The 16183-nt window shown below is 45.4% G+C and overlaps 1 protein-coding gene across 2 annotated transcripts in view; it reads left to right on the plus strand.

Moving 5' to 3' along the window:
* The first annotated feature begins 391 nt into the window (after positions 1-391).
* Positions 392-16183, plus strand: part of DHX15 (DEAH-box helicase 15) — a 77191-nt gene continuing 61399 nt past the window's right edge. The window contains exons 1-2 of one of the 2 annotated variants that reach the window (XM_075930637.1): positions 392-672; positions 5306-5654. In XM_075930637.1, coding sequence (XP_075786752.1) covers positions 602-672; positions 5306-5654 — 420 coding nt within the window. In that variant the 5' untranslated portion in view covers positions 392-601. The remainder of the gene's footprint in view (positions 673-5305; positions 5655-16183) is intronic. The other variant, XM_075930636.1, reaches the window with a different exon arrangement.

The following is a 16183-nucleotide window of genomic DNA, read 5'->3' on the forward strand; positions in this document are numbered from 1 at the left end:
AAGTCAAAAAGCCATGTCACCAAAGCAATGACACTGAAACAACACAGTCTACTGGAAGGCGCTAAAAGCATGGGGCAACCGAGATGCGTCCCAGGCCTAGTTGTGCTCTTCTAAGCAATCTGCCTGCACCTGGACAGGCTATAGGTGGGCGAGCCATAGTCTCAATCTGGTTCCAACTCAGAGCACCACCTCTCTGGGGTGAGGGGAACTGCTCCTGCTACGGCCCAGGGCAGTGCCCGGGCTGTCCCATCTACAGCACTAGCTCTTTCCGCCTCCGCCCACACCCCCTTTTCCCGCTGGCACCGCCTCACGTTGTGACTCCGGCCCTCTCCCTGGGTGGCAATAGAATTCTAGGGGGCGATCCGCTGGCCGGACCGAGGCGCGCGGGGGAAGGTTCCCAGCCGGGCTCGGCGTGGCTGCACCGCCTCCCCCTCTTCGAAGTGGCTCGCTCAGTGTCTCGCGCGGATCGAGGCTTCCTTCCGGCCGCCATTTTAGTTGCTGTTCTTGGCCTCGCGGCGCTGCCGCCGCTGCTGCTCGAGGAGCGGAGAGCGCGGAGCCGTAGCACCCATCCGCGCCCGGAGTCCCCGCCGCCGCCGGCACCATGTCCAAGCGCCACCGCCTAGACCTGGGGGACGACTACACCTCCAGCAAGAAGCGCGCTACGGCTGACGGGTGAGGGGCGCCGGGGCTAGGGCCCGGGCCTGGCCGCGCGGCCTGGGGGCGGGGGCTGGTCTCTCTCCCTCTTGGAGCGGTTCCTGCCTAATCCGCTTTGTGCCTCGGCGGCAGACTCGCTCCCTGCAGTGCTGGGCCTGGCCGAGGCGCGGGGGGGGGACCGGACCGGCGGGGCTCGGAGCCGGCCGGGCGCGGCACGCAGGCCCCATGGCGAAAGCGCTAGGCAGGCGCGTCTCCTCGTCGCGCTTGTGGGGGGAGGGGCGGCCCAAGAGCCCGGCGGCTTCCTACAGTCTTGGGAGGCTCCGTCCGTCCCGTTTAAAAGCCGGGAGTCCCGGTGCGGGGCGGGGGACGTGGTGGAGGCAGCGGGTACCGGGCGAGCTGCGTGAGAGTGGCAGGGAACCGGCCCCTGTGCCTTTCCGCGCAGGAATCGGAAATCTTGCCGGGGTAGGCTCCGATTAGCAGCCGAGATGTGCCGTGTGTCCGTGCAGTTGGGAACCCCATCGGTTACCCGACTCCTCGGGTCACTGAGCTCCCGCCGCGGCCCCGCATCCCGGGCGAGAATAGTCCCGTGAACCCGACTCCCAGTGCAGCGCTGAGCAGGGACCAGTATTTCTAGTGTTTTTTTTAAAATTCTGACAAGGCCTGAACCAGATCATAGTGTTCGGCCCTACGCCGACCGTCTTCCTTCAGTAAATTAGAGTGATCTCCGCAACTTCTGACTACAGCTTTTCAAGTTGCTGTTTACAGATAACGGTTACGATTGTTGAAGTTGGCGGGGGTGGGGTGAAGGGGGACGGCAAAGGTATTCTTTTGTGTGTGTTCTCTGTCCGCCTCTACATGCATTTTATGCCTAGTGAGTTTCATTGTTCCCCGTGTTATCAATCACTCCTTTGTGTGAGTTTTTCTAGAGGTGGACAGAAAGAGTGGGAAAGCATTTATAAACATAATCTTAAAATCACAAACGCAGGAAGCAATGGTGGGCGACCTAGGGGTGAATTTAATTACTTCTAAATTTATTTTTGTTTTTAACTTGCACTGAAAATTGATGGGGGAGGGGGGCTATGGATATTGAACAACAAAAAATTGAGGGTAATTAAATTAGTTTACCTTTGGGTTGAAGCATTTACATTCTGAAATCAAAAATATAATTCTAAAGATTTTTCTTGTTGGAGTGTGGACAACAGTTAAAGTTAAATGGAATGATTGAAAATGACCACATATTCATGGGAATTGCTGTGCTAGTTCAAATCATTGGTCTGTCTAATCCAGTATTCCATCTGTGAAAGTTAATAATGAAAGCTTCAGAGACAGAGGCAAGAAATGTCAAAGTAAACGTTTACAGAATAGTGCCTTTTCCTTTAGGGAAAATTTCATCCTAGTCGATGTCCATTGGTGACTGGTACATGCTTTAAAGCATGAGGGCTCCTGGTCTTTATTTACGAAAAAAATTACCCTATCTCATGCTGCTGTATGTGGTCTCATTAATAAGTCTGATCCTAGGAGTAGGCTTATTGAAAGCGTTTCATTGTCAAGGGATGTTCTTCTTTCAAACTCTCCCTCCAATCAAATATCTATTTTTAAGTCCTAGCCACTTCTGCAGCATCCCAATGGACTTCCCTTCCCCACAACTGAATACATTGCTTCTAACCCTGAAAACAAATGTCTTTTGAGTTGTAACTAAGTAACTAGGTAGTGTGAAGACATAAGAAGACATCAGTTTCTGTAAAATGTAAGCTTTCATTTAAAATTAGGTTTTAAGCTTTTTTTATATTATGCTCTTATATAAGTACACAGGCTTCAGTCACATAACTCTCATTATGATGGTGTTGGTCAAAAGGATAGCATGAAACAGGTGGTGGATAAAAGAGTTATAATCCAAGGCCCTGAGGCATCTTCTAAAAGCTCATTTTAGGTTTAGTGCATGAATTAAGATAAAATGGAACTAATTTTTGAAACAAACAACCAGAGGCACTAGAGAGGGAGAGTGAGGGTAACGATGACACAAAGTATTGTAGATTTTAGATCTCTTCTAAAAGACAAATTAAACAACATATTAATGGTGTCAGAGATTCTTGCTGGTCACCTCGGGAATCATACAATTAATGGAGGATTAAGATATAGTAAATTAGAGCTTTTGTGGGCCTTTTCTCATAAGAACAAGGATTATTGGCCTTTGCCTGGTTGCACAGCTACTTTTAAAAACAATCTTCATCCTAGAATGTGCAAAAAATAAAGCTACTACATGCTAACTTAAGCTGGTTATAAAAAAAATACAGTGGTACAGGTAGACACTCCTGTACCTAGTCATCTATTTTGTTAAAGGGAGGAATGGCCAGCAGCAGTCTGAGATGCATATAAGATGCTGTGGGGGAAAGTAATTGACCACAAACTCTCTTCAGGAACTCTGCATATTCTTGCAATTCTCCTGAATAATATGAGGCAGCCTGGTACACTGTATGAAGAGTTTGTGTTGCCCCCCAAATTTAAAGGGAGAATAGAAGTGTTCCTGAAGATATGAGTTGGCCTTTCACTTTTAGGTGAGAATATTAGGATTATTTTTGTTGCACCATTTGAAATTTGCAAATTGAAATTCAAAGTAATATGAAGTAGAGGGAATCTTCAGCTTGCAAGTCAAAAAGTCACTAATTATTCTTGGCTTTTTACATATGTAAGTATAACAATTGTTGTTGTAGTTGCTATGTCTGACCACTGAACTGTTTTGAGGCAATTTTATTTGTATCAACAGCATATTGTGGAAATTCCAGAGACGAAGATGAGGGCACTTCTAGTTGAAACAAAGATTTGTAAAAGGCACAGTTTCTATTTAAAGTGTTTTAATTAAATACCTTATTTATAGCTTTTCTGATAAATTAATAAATTACCTCTTTTGCAGCAAGAGACAGTGCTGTTACCTTGAGGTACTAAACTATGTACTGGTACAGTAAATATTTTCTAGGAACAAGTATAGTACATCCAACTATAGTTAATTTTTCAGAGGGTCAGATTCTCAAAATTATCCTCTGGTTTTAGGTGCTTGGCTTTAGACCTAGGGCTTAATTTTAAAAAAGCATTGAACACCTGCAGCTTCAACTGAAACTAACTGAATCAGGTTCTGCAGTATAGACATAAACTCAAAATTATACAGCACTATGTCAGTATAGTCACCTAGTGTAGATTAGGGATGTAAAAACATTTAGGAAATACCAACAGTATAATTGATTAAGTTACATGGTTAAATGGGTCCTATGGGCGCTGGTGGCTGCAAAATCCCAACAGTGCCAGTATGATTCAAGGCCTGGTGTAATATATAAAACCAGTCCCCCCCCCTACTCCCAATGAAAGGAGAATGGCTAGATTCCAAATTCACCACATCCCCTCCAGAAAACTATTCCTCAGGAATTGGGGAGGGAAATTAGGGGAAACATTTTTATTGGTCTACAGTCCTTGTTCTTGGAAGTCTAAACCCAAGGCTAAATTAAATTTGATACCCACCTGAAGGCAACTTGTAAAACTAAAACATGGATTGAGTTTACTCCAGCTATTTGATCTGAATATTCCCTCTTGCATCATTAGGATTAATCCATGTTATTTTAATTTTGTAGTTTCTCCCTTAATTTGAAAGAAATTTATCCTACAGTTCAGGCCCCAAATTTGATATGCCGTCTTATGTTTTGTACCTTAGTTTCTGTGTCTTAAAAAAAGCTTTCACACTGGTTTCTCTGACTATTACTGAGAAGCTTAATTATTTATTTTCTACAGGAGGGCTCATGCTACTAGATCAATGTTCTATAACCAAGAACATTTAATGATGCATTATATCTTTCAGATTAATTTATAACTAGATTTTGGGATATAGCGGAGAGGGTTGACTCCTTTGTAAATGCAGTTAGTCTTGAAAGTCTTGGGATTCATTTTTGAGTCTAAGTGACTTAACGTGTCAAATTTGCTCTGTTTAAGTATAAAGGGGATTTTTCTGATTGTTAGAGCTACAAAACCTTCATGGAATTTGAGAATCAGACTGTATTCTTTCTGGTTCATGCATCATTATCTTTGATAATAGATTTGAGCAGTTGGTACCGTTTTGCTACTGCACATGATTAAGAATAGAATTCAGCTTCCTCCCATAACTTTACATGGCTCTGTAGTGTTATCAATAGAAGGAATGAGAGAAAGCTGTTAGAAAAGTTAGAAGAGATAAAAAAGCCAGGCTTTCTTTATATAATTTTACATGTAATGGGTTAAGATGATGCTATTTTTGTAGTCTTTTCTGACTTTACCTGCTCTTAAAGGTACATGACAGCATTAATGAGCAGTATTTGTAATTTTTGCAGAACTAACATGACATACACATCAGACACAAAATTTGATCTGTGTAATGACATTAGTGAAACATATTTTTCCTTTTCTGTAATACACTTACTGAAACTGCTTGTGAAACTTCAAAGTATTTTCTGTGCATTCACATCGCTTGAGCTGCATAATGTATATCACAATGAATCATTAACTTAATTTCTTCATAAACTCTTCATTTTTCTCTAGTTCTGTTAACATTTCCTGCATTCATAGCTATATATCCTGTCTTGTATTTACTTAAACATTCTGTTTTTTTGCTGTGTTCTGGAATTCCTTTTAGGAAGGATCGAGATCGTGACAGGGATCGTGATGATCGTTCTAAAGACCGTGACAGGGATCGTGACAGAGAGAGAGATCGTGACAGAGAAAGAGACAAGGAAAAAGATTTGCGTCCTTCCTCTAATTCTATGCTTCTTCTTGGTGGTGGACTACCACCCCTAAAACCAGCAATACTTCCACAGGGTATCAATCCATTCACAAACCTACCACATACACCTCGATACTATGAAATCTTAAAAAAGCGGCTTCAGCTCCCTGTCTGGGAGTATAAGGATAGGTTTACAGATATCCTGATTAGGAACCAGTCTTTTGTACTGGTTGGAGAGACCGGGTCTGGTAAAACGACACAGGTAAGTTGTTGTTCACTTGATGCTTCATGCTTAAAGTTGAAGATTTTGGTATGGGCTGGAGTGTTTAAATCAATGTTTACTATGATACATGGTTTAGTATTGTTAGAAATTTTATATCCGTGCCTTAGTAGCATATCACAAGCTTTACCCTCTTGAACAATACTTATTTAATGAACTTTTCATTTGCTTAATAACTAAAACATTGATCTCTAAGATGCTAGTCAAACTAATACATGAACATTAATAGGGATGTAACCCGTTGAGTGGGGAGGCACATGGAGGGGCCACAGGCAGGGCGTGCTTCAGTCTGGCCCTGTCCATGGTGGGCCTGGACATGTCATGGGTGAGGACTGCTCTGGTTGTCTGGAATAGATGACAAAGAATGGGTGGAATACTGCCGCTGTGCCCCTGACCCCTCCCATAGAGGCGCCCCAGCACCTGCTCTTCCTGCCGCCCCCTGTCCTCCCCTACTGCTTCTTTCTGATAGAAGCAGCAAGAGGGAGGGTGACTACTGTGTCAACTAACTGATAAACTTTTGCTTTTGGTTAGTTGATTAGTTGCTTACATCCCTAGTTCTTGTTGTTCTCTTCTGTAGGTTGCTGGCTCGTTTAGAGGACATTGGGATGTCCTTTTGTATCCTAGGTGGAAGACTCCCCGGGTTAGACTTGTACTGAATATATAGCTTTCCAAAGCCACTGGTGCAATGAACAGTGTGCTATTTAGATCTAACGGTCCCCTGCTAACGCACAAAAGACTCAGGGACTTACAAAATAAACAAGACATTGGAAGTGGTATGCAGAATTGTATCACAAAATTGCTTGGGTATAGATATGAATACTTACATATAACTTATGTAGGGGTGGACAACATACAGGCTAAATCTGGCCTGCCAGTCCTTTTAATCCAGCCTCAGACCCGTAGCACAGAGCAGCACCGCTGAAAGTGGCTGGCTGCTCCTTCTGGCTCTCTGCGTGCGTGGGGTTGGGGTGGGATTGACCAGTAGGAGCTAAGAGATTTTTCTGGGGGAGCATCGTGTGAAGTCTCTGGTCCTCTGCCCCCACAAACACCCAGTGCAGAGCGCCACTTGGAACAGCCAGCCACTTTAAGTGATCTGGAGCTGCTGGCAGGAAAAGAGCCTGTCTGAGTGCTCCTGGCCTGGAGGTAAGTTCCTCCTGGCCAGAGCCTGACCTCCTAACCCCTCCTCCGCCCCCAACTCCCTCCCGCACATTACAGGACAGAATCCTCTCCTGCACTTATACCCCATCCTGGGTCATACATCCCACTCCCCTGCCTCAGCTCACAACCTCCTTCACCCAACTCCCTCTCGGACCCCACACCTTTTCCTGACCTACTTTGGGCTCCTTTCTGCACCCAACCTCGGTCTCCGATGCCACACTCCTTCCATAGACAAGTCCAGCTCTTGACCATTTACCCAAAATCTTGGAGTCCCCCCCGCCATCAACCCGGTTTCTGCTAAGAGGGTTGATGTGGAAAAGTCCTCTATTGAATTGTATACATAAATCTCCCTGTACAGGTAGAACAATAAATTCATGAAGACAAAAAAAATTTAAAAATATAAGTGGATTGAACTACAGGTTGAACCTCCCAAATCTGGGACTTTCTTGTCCGGCACATCCATGGTCTGGAAGGAGGGTTCCTGGATTTTGCTGCATAAGAGAGCCCCAGAGGTGAGGAGTATGAGTCAGCTAGGGTTCCTGTGGGTGCTGGGGAGCCCCAGATAGGCTGGCAGGGGCTGGTCCTGCGGTTGGTGGGAAGTCCCACGCTGGGAAGCCCCGGGCTGGGGAGCCCCTGTGGTGGCTGAAAGGAATCCGCAGTCCCAGTCGGGAATCCCGGCGGCAGCGGGGCTGGTGCTGGTGGGGAGGAATCTCTGGCTAGGAACCCCAGCATAGAGAGACTAGTGGTGGCTTGTGGGAATCGCAGCCCGAGGAGCCTGACCCTGGGAGCCCTGGCATGGGGCCAGCAGCAGGGAGGGAAGGCCAGGCTCTGGGGACACCTGCTGCACAGAGAGAAGCCTTGACCTCCCTTGGTCCATCAAACTAAGTGGTTTGGGACCACTGGGGTCCCAAGGGTGCCGGACCAAAGAGGTCCAACCTGTAACTTATAGCATATATTAGTCAAAATTAAAATGTAAAACTCTGGGAAAACATTGAGAACATAAGTACAAGATGCCCTCTCACTGCAATTTTTGGAGCCATTTGTTTGTCAGTGAAAAAAAAGCATGCTAACATACCTCAATGGTACTGCAGCTGAAGTACTTCTTTAAAAAATGATGAAGACAGCACTTTGTGAAATAGGTTGTCTGAGGCAACTCTGAATATAAAAAGCATTTGAAAAAGAAACTGGTATTCTCAGAACTCCATAAATGAAATCAGTTGCTTGATGGACTTTCATACATTCAAGGATAAAAGCTGCAGTCTCTGAAAATTCATCAGCAGTGGTATAAGATGGCCCATATCTGTCAAATTAATAGCTTAAACCTCCAGTGTGTTTGGTTGTGGGTCATATAGAATAACATTTTCAGAACTGACTGGGACTTAGTAGGCTAAGTCTTAAGCCATTTGCACACTACAAACTTTGGTCGATACAAGCTAAATTGGCATAAAGCCACCATTGTTGTGCGTGTGTATGCTTGTTTCCTTGTGTCAGTGCTTTGTGCACTGTATCAGTGAACAGTGCAGAGTACTATTGGTAGTTATCCTTTTGTGAAACATGCCACTGTCTAGCATACTGTATTTTGGTAATTTTTGGAAATGTAAAGTGGGGGCAGAAATCGGTCACACAGAGGTGAATGGGTGCGAGGGATCAACTTTCCAGTTTGAAATTGTTTCCAGTCCATAATGACATCCATCATAATTTTTATGCTCTTTTAAAAAATCCCATGAACCTGCTCGGCCATCCTTGCTCTCTGCTGTTTCTGATGGACACATGGAGCCTGTATAGCTCTGCTCTGTTGTCATAAGCCTTTCAAGTATAGAACAGATAATCCTTCAATATTTGCTGAGCTACCGAAGAAGTAAATCAACAGGGAACATGATTTCTTGGTGGACAGTTGATTTTATTTATATATATACATATATCTCAAGAACCAATTGGTGGTTGGCAATGGTGTTCAGAGCAGCTGCAGATGGTTGCTGCCTCTGTGCCCAAGGAATGAACACTTGACTGATGGGATTGCATGCTAATTCAGTTTTGGGATGATGATCAGTGGCTGTAAAACTTTTGGATGTGCATGGCCACATTTCTGGGTATGTGCGCTGAGCTTCCCCATGCCTTCCAGCGCCAGGATCACAGTGAGAGCTGCGGTCACAATGGACAAGGGAGTGGCAGTGTCACCATGGAGATTTAGAATGCTGGATCATTTTGGAATAGGAAAATTCACTGCACGGGCTTTCACGCAAGTGTATAAGGCTGTTAATTGTTTCCAGCCATGGGCTTGTGATTCCTGGCAATGTATATGATACAATGAATGGATTTGCAGCAGTGGGGTTTCTGAACTATAGTGGAGTAACAGATGGCACACTCATCTCTATTGTGGTACCAGACCACCTTATCACAGAGTATGCCATTAGAAAGGACTATTTTTATGCAAACATTGGTGGCTCATAGAGTCAACTTCACTGATATTAATGTTGGCTGGTCAGCAAGGTACATGATGCTCACACATTTAAGACTTTTCAGAAAGCTACAGGCAGGAACTTTACTGGAAATGTTGAAATCCTAGTAGTGATCCAGGGGGAGCTAGCCTGCCCCAGGCGCACTGGCTCATGAACCTGCACACCAGACGCTGCAACTGCATCAAGGAAAAATGCAGTACTGGCTCAGCAGGTACAGAATTACAGTTGAATATGCTTTTGGTAAATGGAAAGGATGTTGGCATTGTTTAATCACAAGATTGGATTTCAGTGGTTATTGATGCCTTCTCTTTCCTGCATAGTATCTGAAGCAAATGGGGAAAAGTTGCTGCCGTGATAGAGGTGGAACTCATGTCCGCTGAATTTGAACAGCCAGGCACAAGGATTCTTAGAAGAGCTCAATTTCAAGCTATGCGTCTTGGAGTCTATAAAAAGAGCACTTCAACAGTGGGTCACAGTAATGCATTATGGTATACTATGCTCTACCTGGCCCTACTGTTTTGGTGCTTTGTGTACATCTATAAATACAATGCTCAGTTAATCTATTAATTTTGCAGTGCTTGCTGTACATTTGATAACAGTTTTGTCACTGATCCTATGAGTTGTGGTTCACGTTATAGCAGGGCTACTCCACTTTGGAAGCCCTGGGAGCCACAATGATACTTACAGCACATGCCGAAAGTAACAAAACTAGTGCAAAGAATCTGCAATTTAAAGGCAAATACATTTAACTTAATTTTACGGAACAGAGCTTAAGTGGAAAGAGCATTTATGTCCATTTTAGCTACTTTTACAGCAACTGTGGCATTCATAGATGAGGGTATATAAAACCTCTTTATCCTTAAATTTCTCCCAGTGAGGAGTGGTAGGGCTAAGTTTGCGGTCTTGGGGAATGTTCAGGAAGAGGTGTAGGTAGGTGCTGTAGTGGAGTTGTCCATGGACTGCAGTGGCAAGTGAGCTACGATTGTTGAACTTGTAGATGCACAATTTTTAGTGTGGGCTGGTGCGGTGGAAAACTCCTGTTATATCCTGGAACTCCTTTTCCTGCTGGTACTCTTGGCGTGTTCTCCTCTCCACTCTTTCCTTCTCCTGTCTGTATTCAGTGTTCACCTTCCAGGGCCTCTGCTTGCCTTGTTGATAAAACAGAAGCTTGCAGAATCTAATTGAAAATGTCATTCCAAGTTCTCTTTTTTTCTCCTCCTTACTTAGCTCAGGCATTCCATGAGACAGAGAATCCTTCAAGGCTGCAATTTCAGCAGTGTTATCAGAATATCCCATTACTTTGCTTCCTGCTCATTTATTTGGATTACTCTTTTTTGGTGGGGGAGGGTTTACATTCCTATCAATGTGCTGCTTGTGGCAGTACAATCCTTTTTTTTTGTGGCGGAGCAGTACAGTGGTATCAGTATACTACTTGTGTTTTCACACACAGTTCTGCTACTCCATTCTGCAAGTTTCCTCCCAATGGAGCTTATCCAAGGCTTGGTTCTTCCCTCCCTAAATCAGATGAACATGTGCACACACATTAACAAGAGTATGTCTGAGAGGAACAGATTAATCAGCAGTCCCAAGCTGACAGCTTATGCCACTGGGTTGAACAGCAGTTCCAAGCTGTCATCCTCATACACTCCTACTTTAAGCATTTAGGTGGCTAAATAATTTTAGAAAGATATGGCTACAGGGGGTCCTTTAACAAAACTAGACCCTCAGTCCGGTTCTGTGACAGCCATCATCTCTCAACTGGTGGTATGCCTTTCTCTTCCTTTAATTCTTCAGAGATAACTCACGGTAGGTAAACTGAACATATAGAAAACTTATTTAGGGAAAAATTACAAAAATAGGGAATTCAACGGGTAACCCAAAGTAGTTCAAAACCAATTTAACCAGTATAGTAGTCAATCCCCAGAACCCAATGAACAAAATAAACTTTTGGCTGAGTATGAATAATAAGGTAAGTATGAGAGACAAATGTATAGAAACCATCTTGAAAGTTTCCAAGATGGATGTTCAGGACTTCAGATCTCATGGTCCCGGAGAGCTCTGTGAGAGGAACACTGAGGAGAGCCTTCATAATCTTTCCCGCTTCTGGTAGAAGGTAACTGTGTTGTACCAATAAAAGCAAGCAGGATCTTATGAGAGGGATAAGGCAAAAAGCCACATTTATTGTAAAGATAATAAAAAATAAAGAAAAGATAGAAGCAAACAATGTTGTTTAACTACTTATTCCTATCACTACTTAACTCTTATACACTTTTATTTATATATATATATATATATATATATATAAAAAATAAATAAAACATTTATTTATACATCCATTTATTTAAGTTCTGTGTATGGATACCAGCCTGGAAGTTGCTTGTGACAGAATATTGGCCAGGTACTCTGTACACAAGTGATGGTAGTGGGGAGCAAAGTTCTGATCAGATGCGCATCTGAAGCTCCCGGTGGGCTGGCAGCAGAACCTTGGACTCTAATTCCATAGTTTTTTAGTCCAGTTCTTATAGGAATTTTTTCCTATGCCAGTCTATGGAAATTGCTGCATCATGCTGATGTTTTCAGGGTGGCTGCCAGGTGCTCGTTAGTGATCTTATCGGGTGGACCTCCAGTACTTGGTTTTTTCCACTTGACACCTTTTGGTTGCACTGGCACCTGACGCCTTCTTCAGCCCTTTGTTGCTGTATTCTCAGGCTGGCACCTCTTAGAACCATTTTCAAGCACTCTCTCTTTCTTACATACATTTCCTAATTAATGTTTTCCATACAGTATTTTGTATAATAATAAAAGTTGTAGTTACAAAAGTTTCTGGGTGGTATTGCTTAAAACATTCTCTGAGTGCTGAGTAAAAAGTTACAATGTTTTAAAGAGAACAGGCGTTAATTATGTAACAATGCCCTTAGTCAATTACAGGGCTTGGCTCCCATAGCAGAGTTAGTGGCTTGACAATGCATTGTTACAATGTCAATTTCAAGCAGCCCCTTGTACAAGGTTGAGCATGTCCTGGGACACAGAGGGGGGGCTGTTTTTGGCTACATAGGATTATATTCTTAACAGTTCTAAGTTACATGATCTAATACATTATATTCTAAAGGGGGCAATAATAATAATAAATCTAAACATTTAACAATCTTAACAAATAATAAGAATAAGAATTAATAATAAATCTAAACACTTTAAGTTGTGAGGAACAAATTATGGGGAGTCACTTCCACTTGGGGGAATCATCTTTAATACATTGATATGTTATCCCTACAACTGGCAAAGTTGCTGGCTATCTAGTAGTATATGTGGAGTCTTCAGTATGATTGGTCCGAGTCTAGATGACCTGAAAAGGAAAACCCCACACAACCTGCCACTAGGATACGCAGCCCTGAGCTGTTTGGTTGCCAGCCTTTTATGCAATCTATGGCAGGAAACCCTGTAGAATCTGCCCCGCAACTCTTTACGGGTAGAATCTTCTGAGGTAATTCTGGTTCTCATTGGAACTTGTTTACCTCTCAGCTGTAAAAAAAGCAGGAAAACCTGTCAGACCCAATGTCAGGGGACTAATTTTCCATGTTGTTTTTCAAAATGGACACCCTACAATACATTTAATTATCAAAAACCTGGGATTTTTACCCTTAACAGCATGTCTGTATTAGGGATGTTAAAGTATATACAGGCAGTCCCCGACTTACGCGGATCCGACTTATGTCGGATCCGCAGATACGAACGAGGCTGCCCCCGAGTACACGGACTGCAGGACCTCGCGGTCCTGCCGCCCGTGTACTCTGGGGCTTTCTCTGTGTCTCCCTGCTCTGCAGACCAGGAAGACGCAGAGCAAAGCCGCGGAGGGGCTCGGGCAGCCCAGGGGTGCCTGGGCTGCCCGAGCCCCTCCACCTGCCCCCCCGCGGCTTTGCAAAGCCGCGGGGAAGCCGGCAGCGGAGCAGTCCAGGCGCGCCTGGGCTGCCTTGCTGCCCGAGCCCCCCCGCGGCTTTGCAAAGCTGCGGGGGGCCTCGGGCAGCGAGGCAGCCCAGGCGCGCCTGGACTGCTCCGCTGCTGGCTTCCCCGCGGCTTTGCAAAGCCGAGGGGGGGGGGGGGCCTTGGGCACGGGGCACCCCAGGCGCGCCTGGACTGCTCCGCTGCTGGCTTCCCCGTGGCTTTGCAAAGCGGAGAGGGGGGCTCGGGCAGCGGGGCACCCCAGGCGCGCCTGGACTGCTCCGCTGCCGGCTTCCCCGAGGCTTTGCAAAGCCGCGGGGGAAGCTGGCAGCAGGACAGTCTAGACGCCCCGCGGCTGTCCCGCTGCCGGCGTCCTCAGAGGCTTTTCTCCCCATCTCCCTGGTCTGCTGGTCTCCAGCAGACCAGGGAGACTGGGAGCAAAGCCGCGGAGGACCCAGGCAGCGGGACCGCGGTGCGTCTCGGTCCGCCGCCCGTGTCTTCCTGGTCTGCTGGGGTGGGGGGGGCGCAGCTAGTAGGCCCCCCCCCCCCCCAGCAGACTAGGCTTTTCTCCGGATGCCTGTGGCAGAGCAGCTGGGGTACTGCCGGTTGGTCCTGCAGCGCCGCTCTGGGCGCTACTGGTCCAACCCAGGAGCACCCCAGCTGCTCTGGTCCTGATTCAGCCGCTGCTGGTCAGTTTCAGCAGCGGCTGAATCAGGACGCCTGGGGCAGAGCCGATGGGGTGCTGCTGGGTTGGTCCAGTAGTGCCGAGGAGCGGCACTACTGGAGCAACCCAGCAGCACCCCAGCTGCTCTGCCCCAGGCATCCTGATTTAGCCGCTGCTGAAACTGACCAGCGCTGACTACAGGAAGCCTGAGGCAGAGTTGCTCTGCCCCGGGCTTCCTGGAATCAGCTGCTGATCAGTTTCAGCAGCAGCTGATTGGGGGACGCTTGGGGTTCTTAAGTTGATTCTGTATGTAAGTCAGAACTGGTGGTCAGTTTCATCAGCGGCGGAATCTGGATGCCAGTTCCGACTTACATACAGATTCAACTTAAGAACAAACCTACAGTCCCTATCTTGTACGTAACCCGGGGACTGCCTGTATAAGTAATCATGTAATTGTTGAAAATGTCAGCAGTTATATGTGGGGCACAGGCAGCTCCCACTTGCTGTCCTGTGCTGCTGCCTCTGTGTCAGAGGCAGCCATGCCGGGTGGAGGAGGATGGCAGCTTTGCTAGAGCCAGTACATGTGGGGAGTCGGCTTTATACAGAGGCAAGAGTATGGTATGGGAGGGGAAGCTGTGTGTAACCACGCATGTTAACCAATGAGCCTAGGCTCATTTCTTAACTCTGTTCATGACTACACTTTCACATCCCTAGTCTCAATCCCAATTTTTACTTTATGGTACTAACCCACTTGATGAGCAAACCCCACAAGATTTTTGGGCGCTGCAGGGATCTTTAGCTTAGGTGTGAGAAGCCTTGCTCCAGAGTGAATGGGGAAGCCAGAAGTACTCAGCATGGGTGGGCAGGTAGAGGGGGAGCAACTAGGTTAACCATGGAAGTTACTTATTTCCAGGTAGTAACCATACAAGGGGAGACAAACCAACAAAACCGTTGCAATATTAAATCTAACTGAAATTGGATTACAAAAAGTTAGGTTTAGCATACTGTAGCTGATGACACAAATCAGGGTTAGAAGGCTATACCTAGAGTGAGAGATGGATCTTGCCATTCCATGAAGCTTGAATTAATGAGGGCTCTCAGGTGGTGGTGGTAGCTGATGGTCTGGAGTACTGGAGACAAGCAGAACCCCCAGCACAGTTAGGATAAGATGAAGTCCCAAACAAACTGGTGCAGAATTTGAATTCATACATCAGAAACCTTACTTGAGCATAGCTAAGAGCTTTTGTGGAAAGGAACAAAGGTTCAAGGGGAATGCTAGATTTGTTTATGGGTAAACTGAGCATTTAAGGGAGTGTATGAAAGTTTTATTCGGGCTAGACAATAAGAACTAATCATTCCTGGCTGTGGATGGTGTTTCTTCTAAGGAGCTCATAATGCAATTAAGTAGCTTCAGTATTTTAGATACCAGTAGACGATTTATTAATAGAATTAGTCTAACTACTGAGCTGAATGTGTGTAGGCATGGGTTTGTTAACATCTGGAGCAGAGATTTCCCAGAATTCATGTCCTTCCCTGCTTTTCTGGTCCTAGTGTTCTTACCTTGAAATCTTGGTTCTCCATTCTATATGCTAATGGAAATTTTTTCCAATCCTGCCTTTGGTGTATAGGGGAGTTTCCTTAATCCTGTCACACTTGGCTGAAGTGGTTCAGTGTGCCTTCTCCTGCCTTTTCATTGCTTTTGTAAGTCTTCCAGTCCACATTGGTTCAAACAGAGGGGCAGAGGCCTTTGATGAATCAAGCAACCTGGATACTGTATCCTAGTTCCCCAAAGAACATAGAGCTGGTAGGTGACGGCAGCAGCAGTGAAAGCACACAGAGGTACCATTGTTGGCATAATCAGAATGGAAAGTGCAAATTAAGATTCACAACTCTTTTCCCATGCTCTCTTAAAGTTTATTAATCAACATGTGCTTATTGACAGTACTGTCAATAAATGATTGAATCTTTGCTGAAAGTACAAAACTCGAGTTCACCTTCACTCTGGAATTGTAACTGGCACTTGGATAATGCTCTTAAATTTTGTTAGTGTAGATCGACTCATGGAGATAATAGCTACTTCCCTGAGAGGGTCTTGTTATTAGGGATGTGAACGAGTAGTCTAGTAGATGATTAACCCATAAGCCTAGGCTTATGGGTTAATCTTCTAGACCACTCGCATTCTCCCCTGCCCCCCGCTTGCTGCCTCTGTATCGGAGGAAGGGGGGGGAGGCAGGAGCTAGTGCTGGGGGAAGCCATCTTAAAAGCTAGTTTTTCTTCTCTCTCTCTCCCCCCCC

The sequence above is a fragment of the Pelodiscus sinensis genome, chromosome 5 (assembly GCF_049634645.1).
Source record: "Pelodiscus sinensis isolate JC-2024 chromosome 5, ASM4963464v1, whole genome shotgun sequence".
NCBI classification, from domain to species: Eukaryota; Metazoa; Chordata; order Testudines; family Trionychidae; genus Pelodiscus; species Pelodiscus sinensis.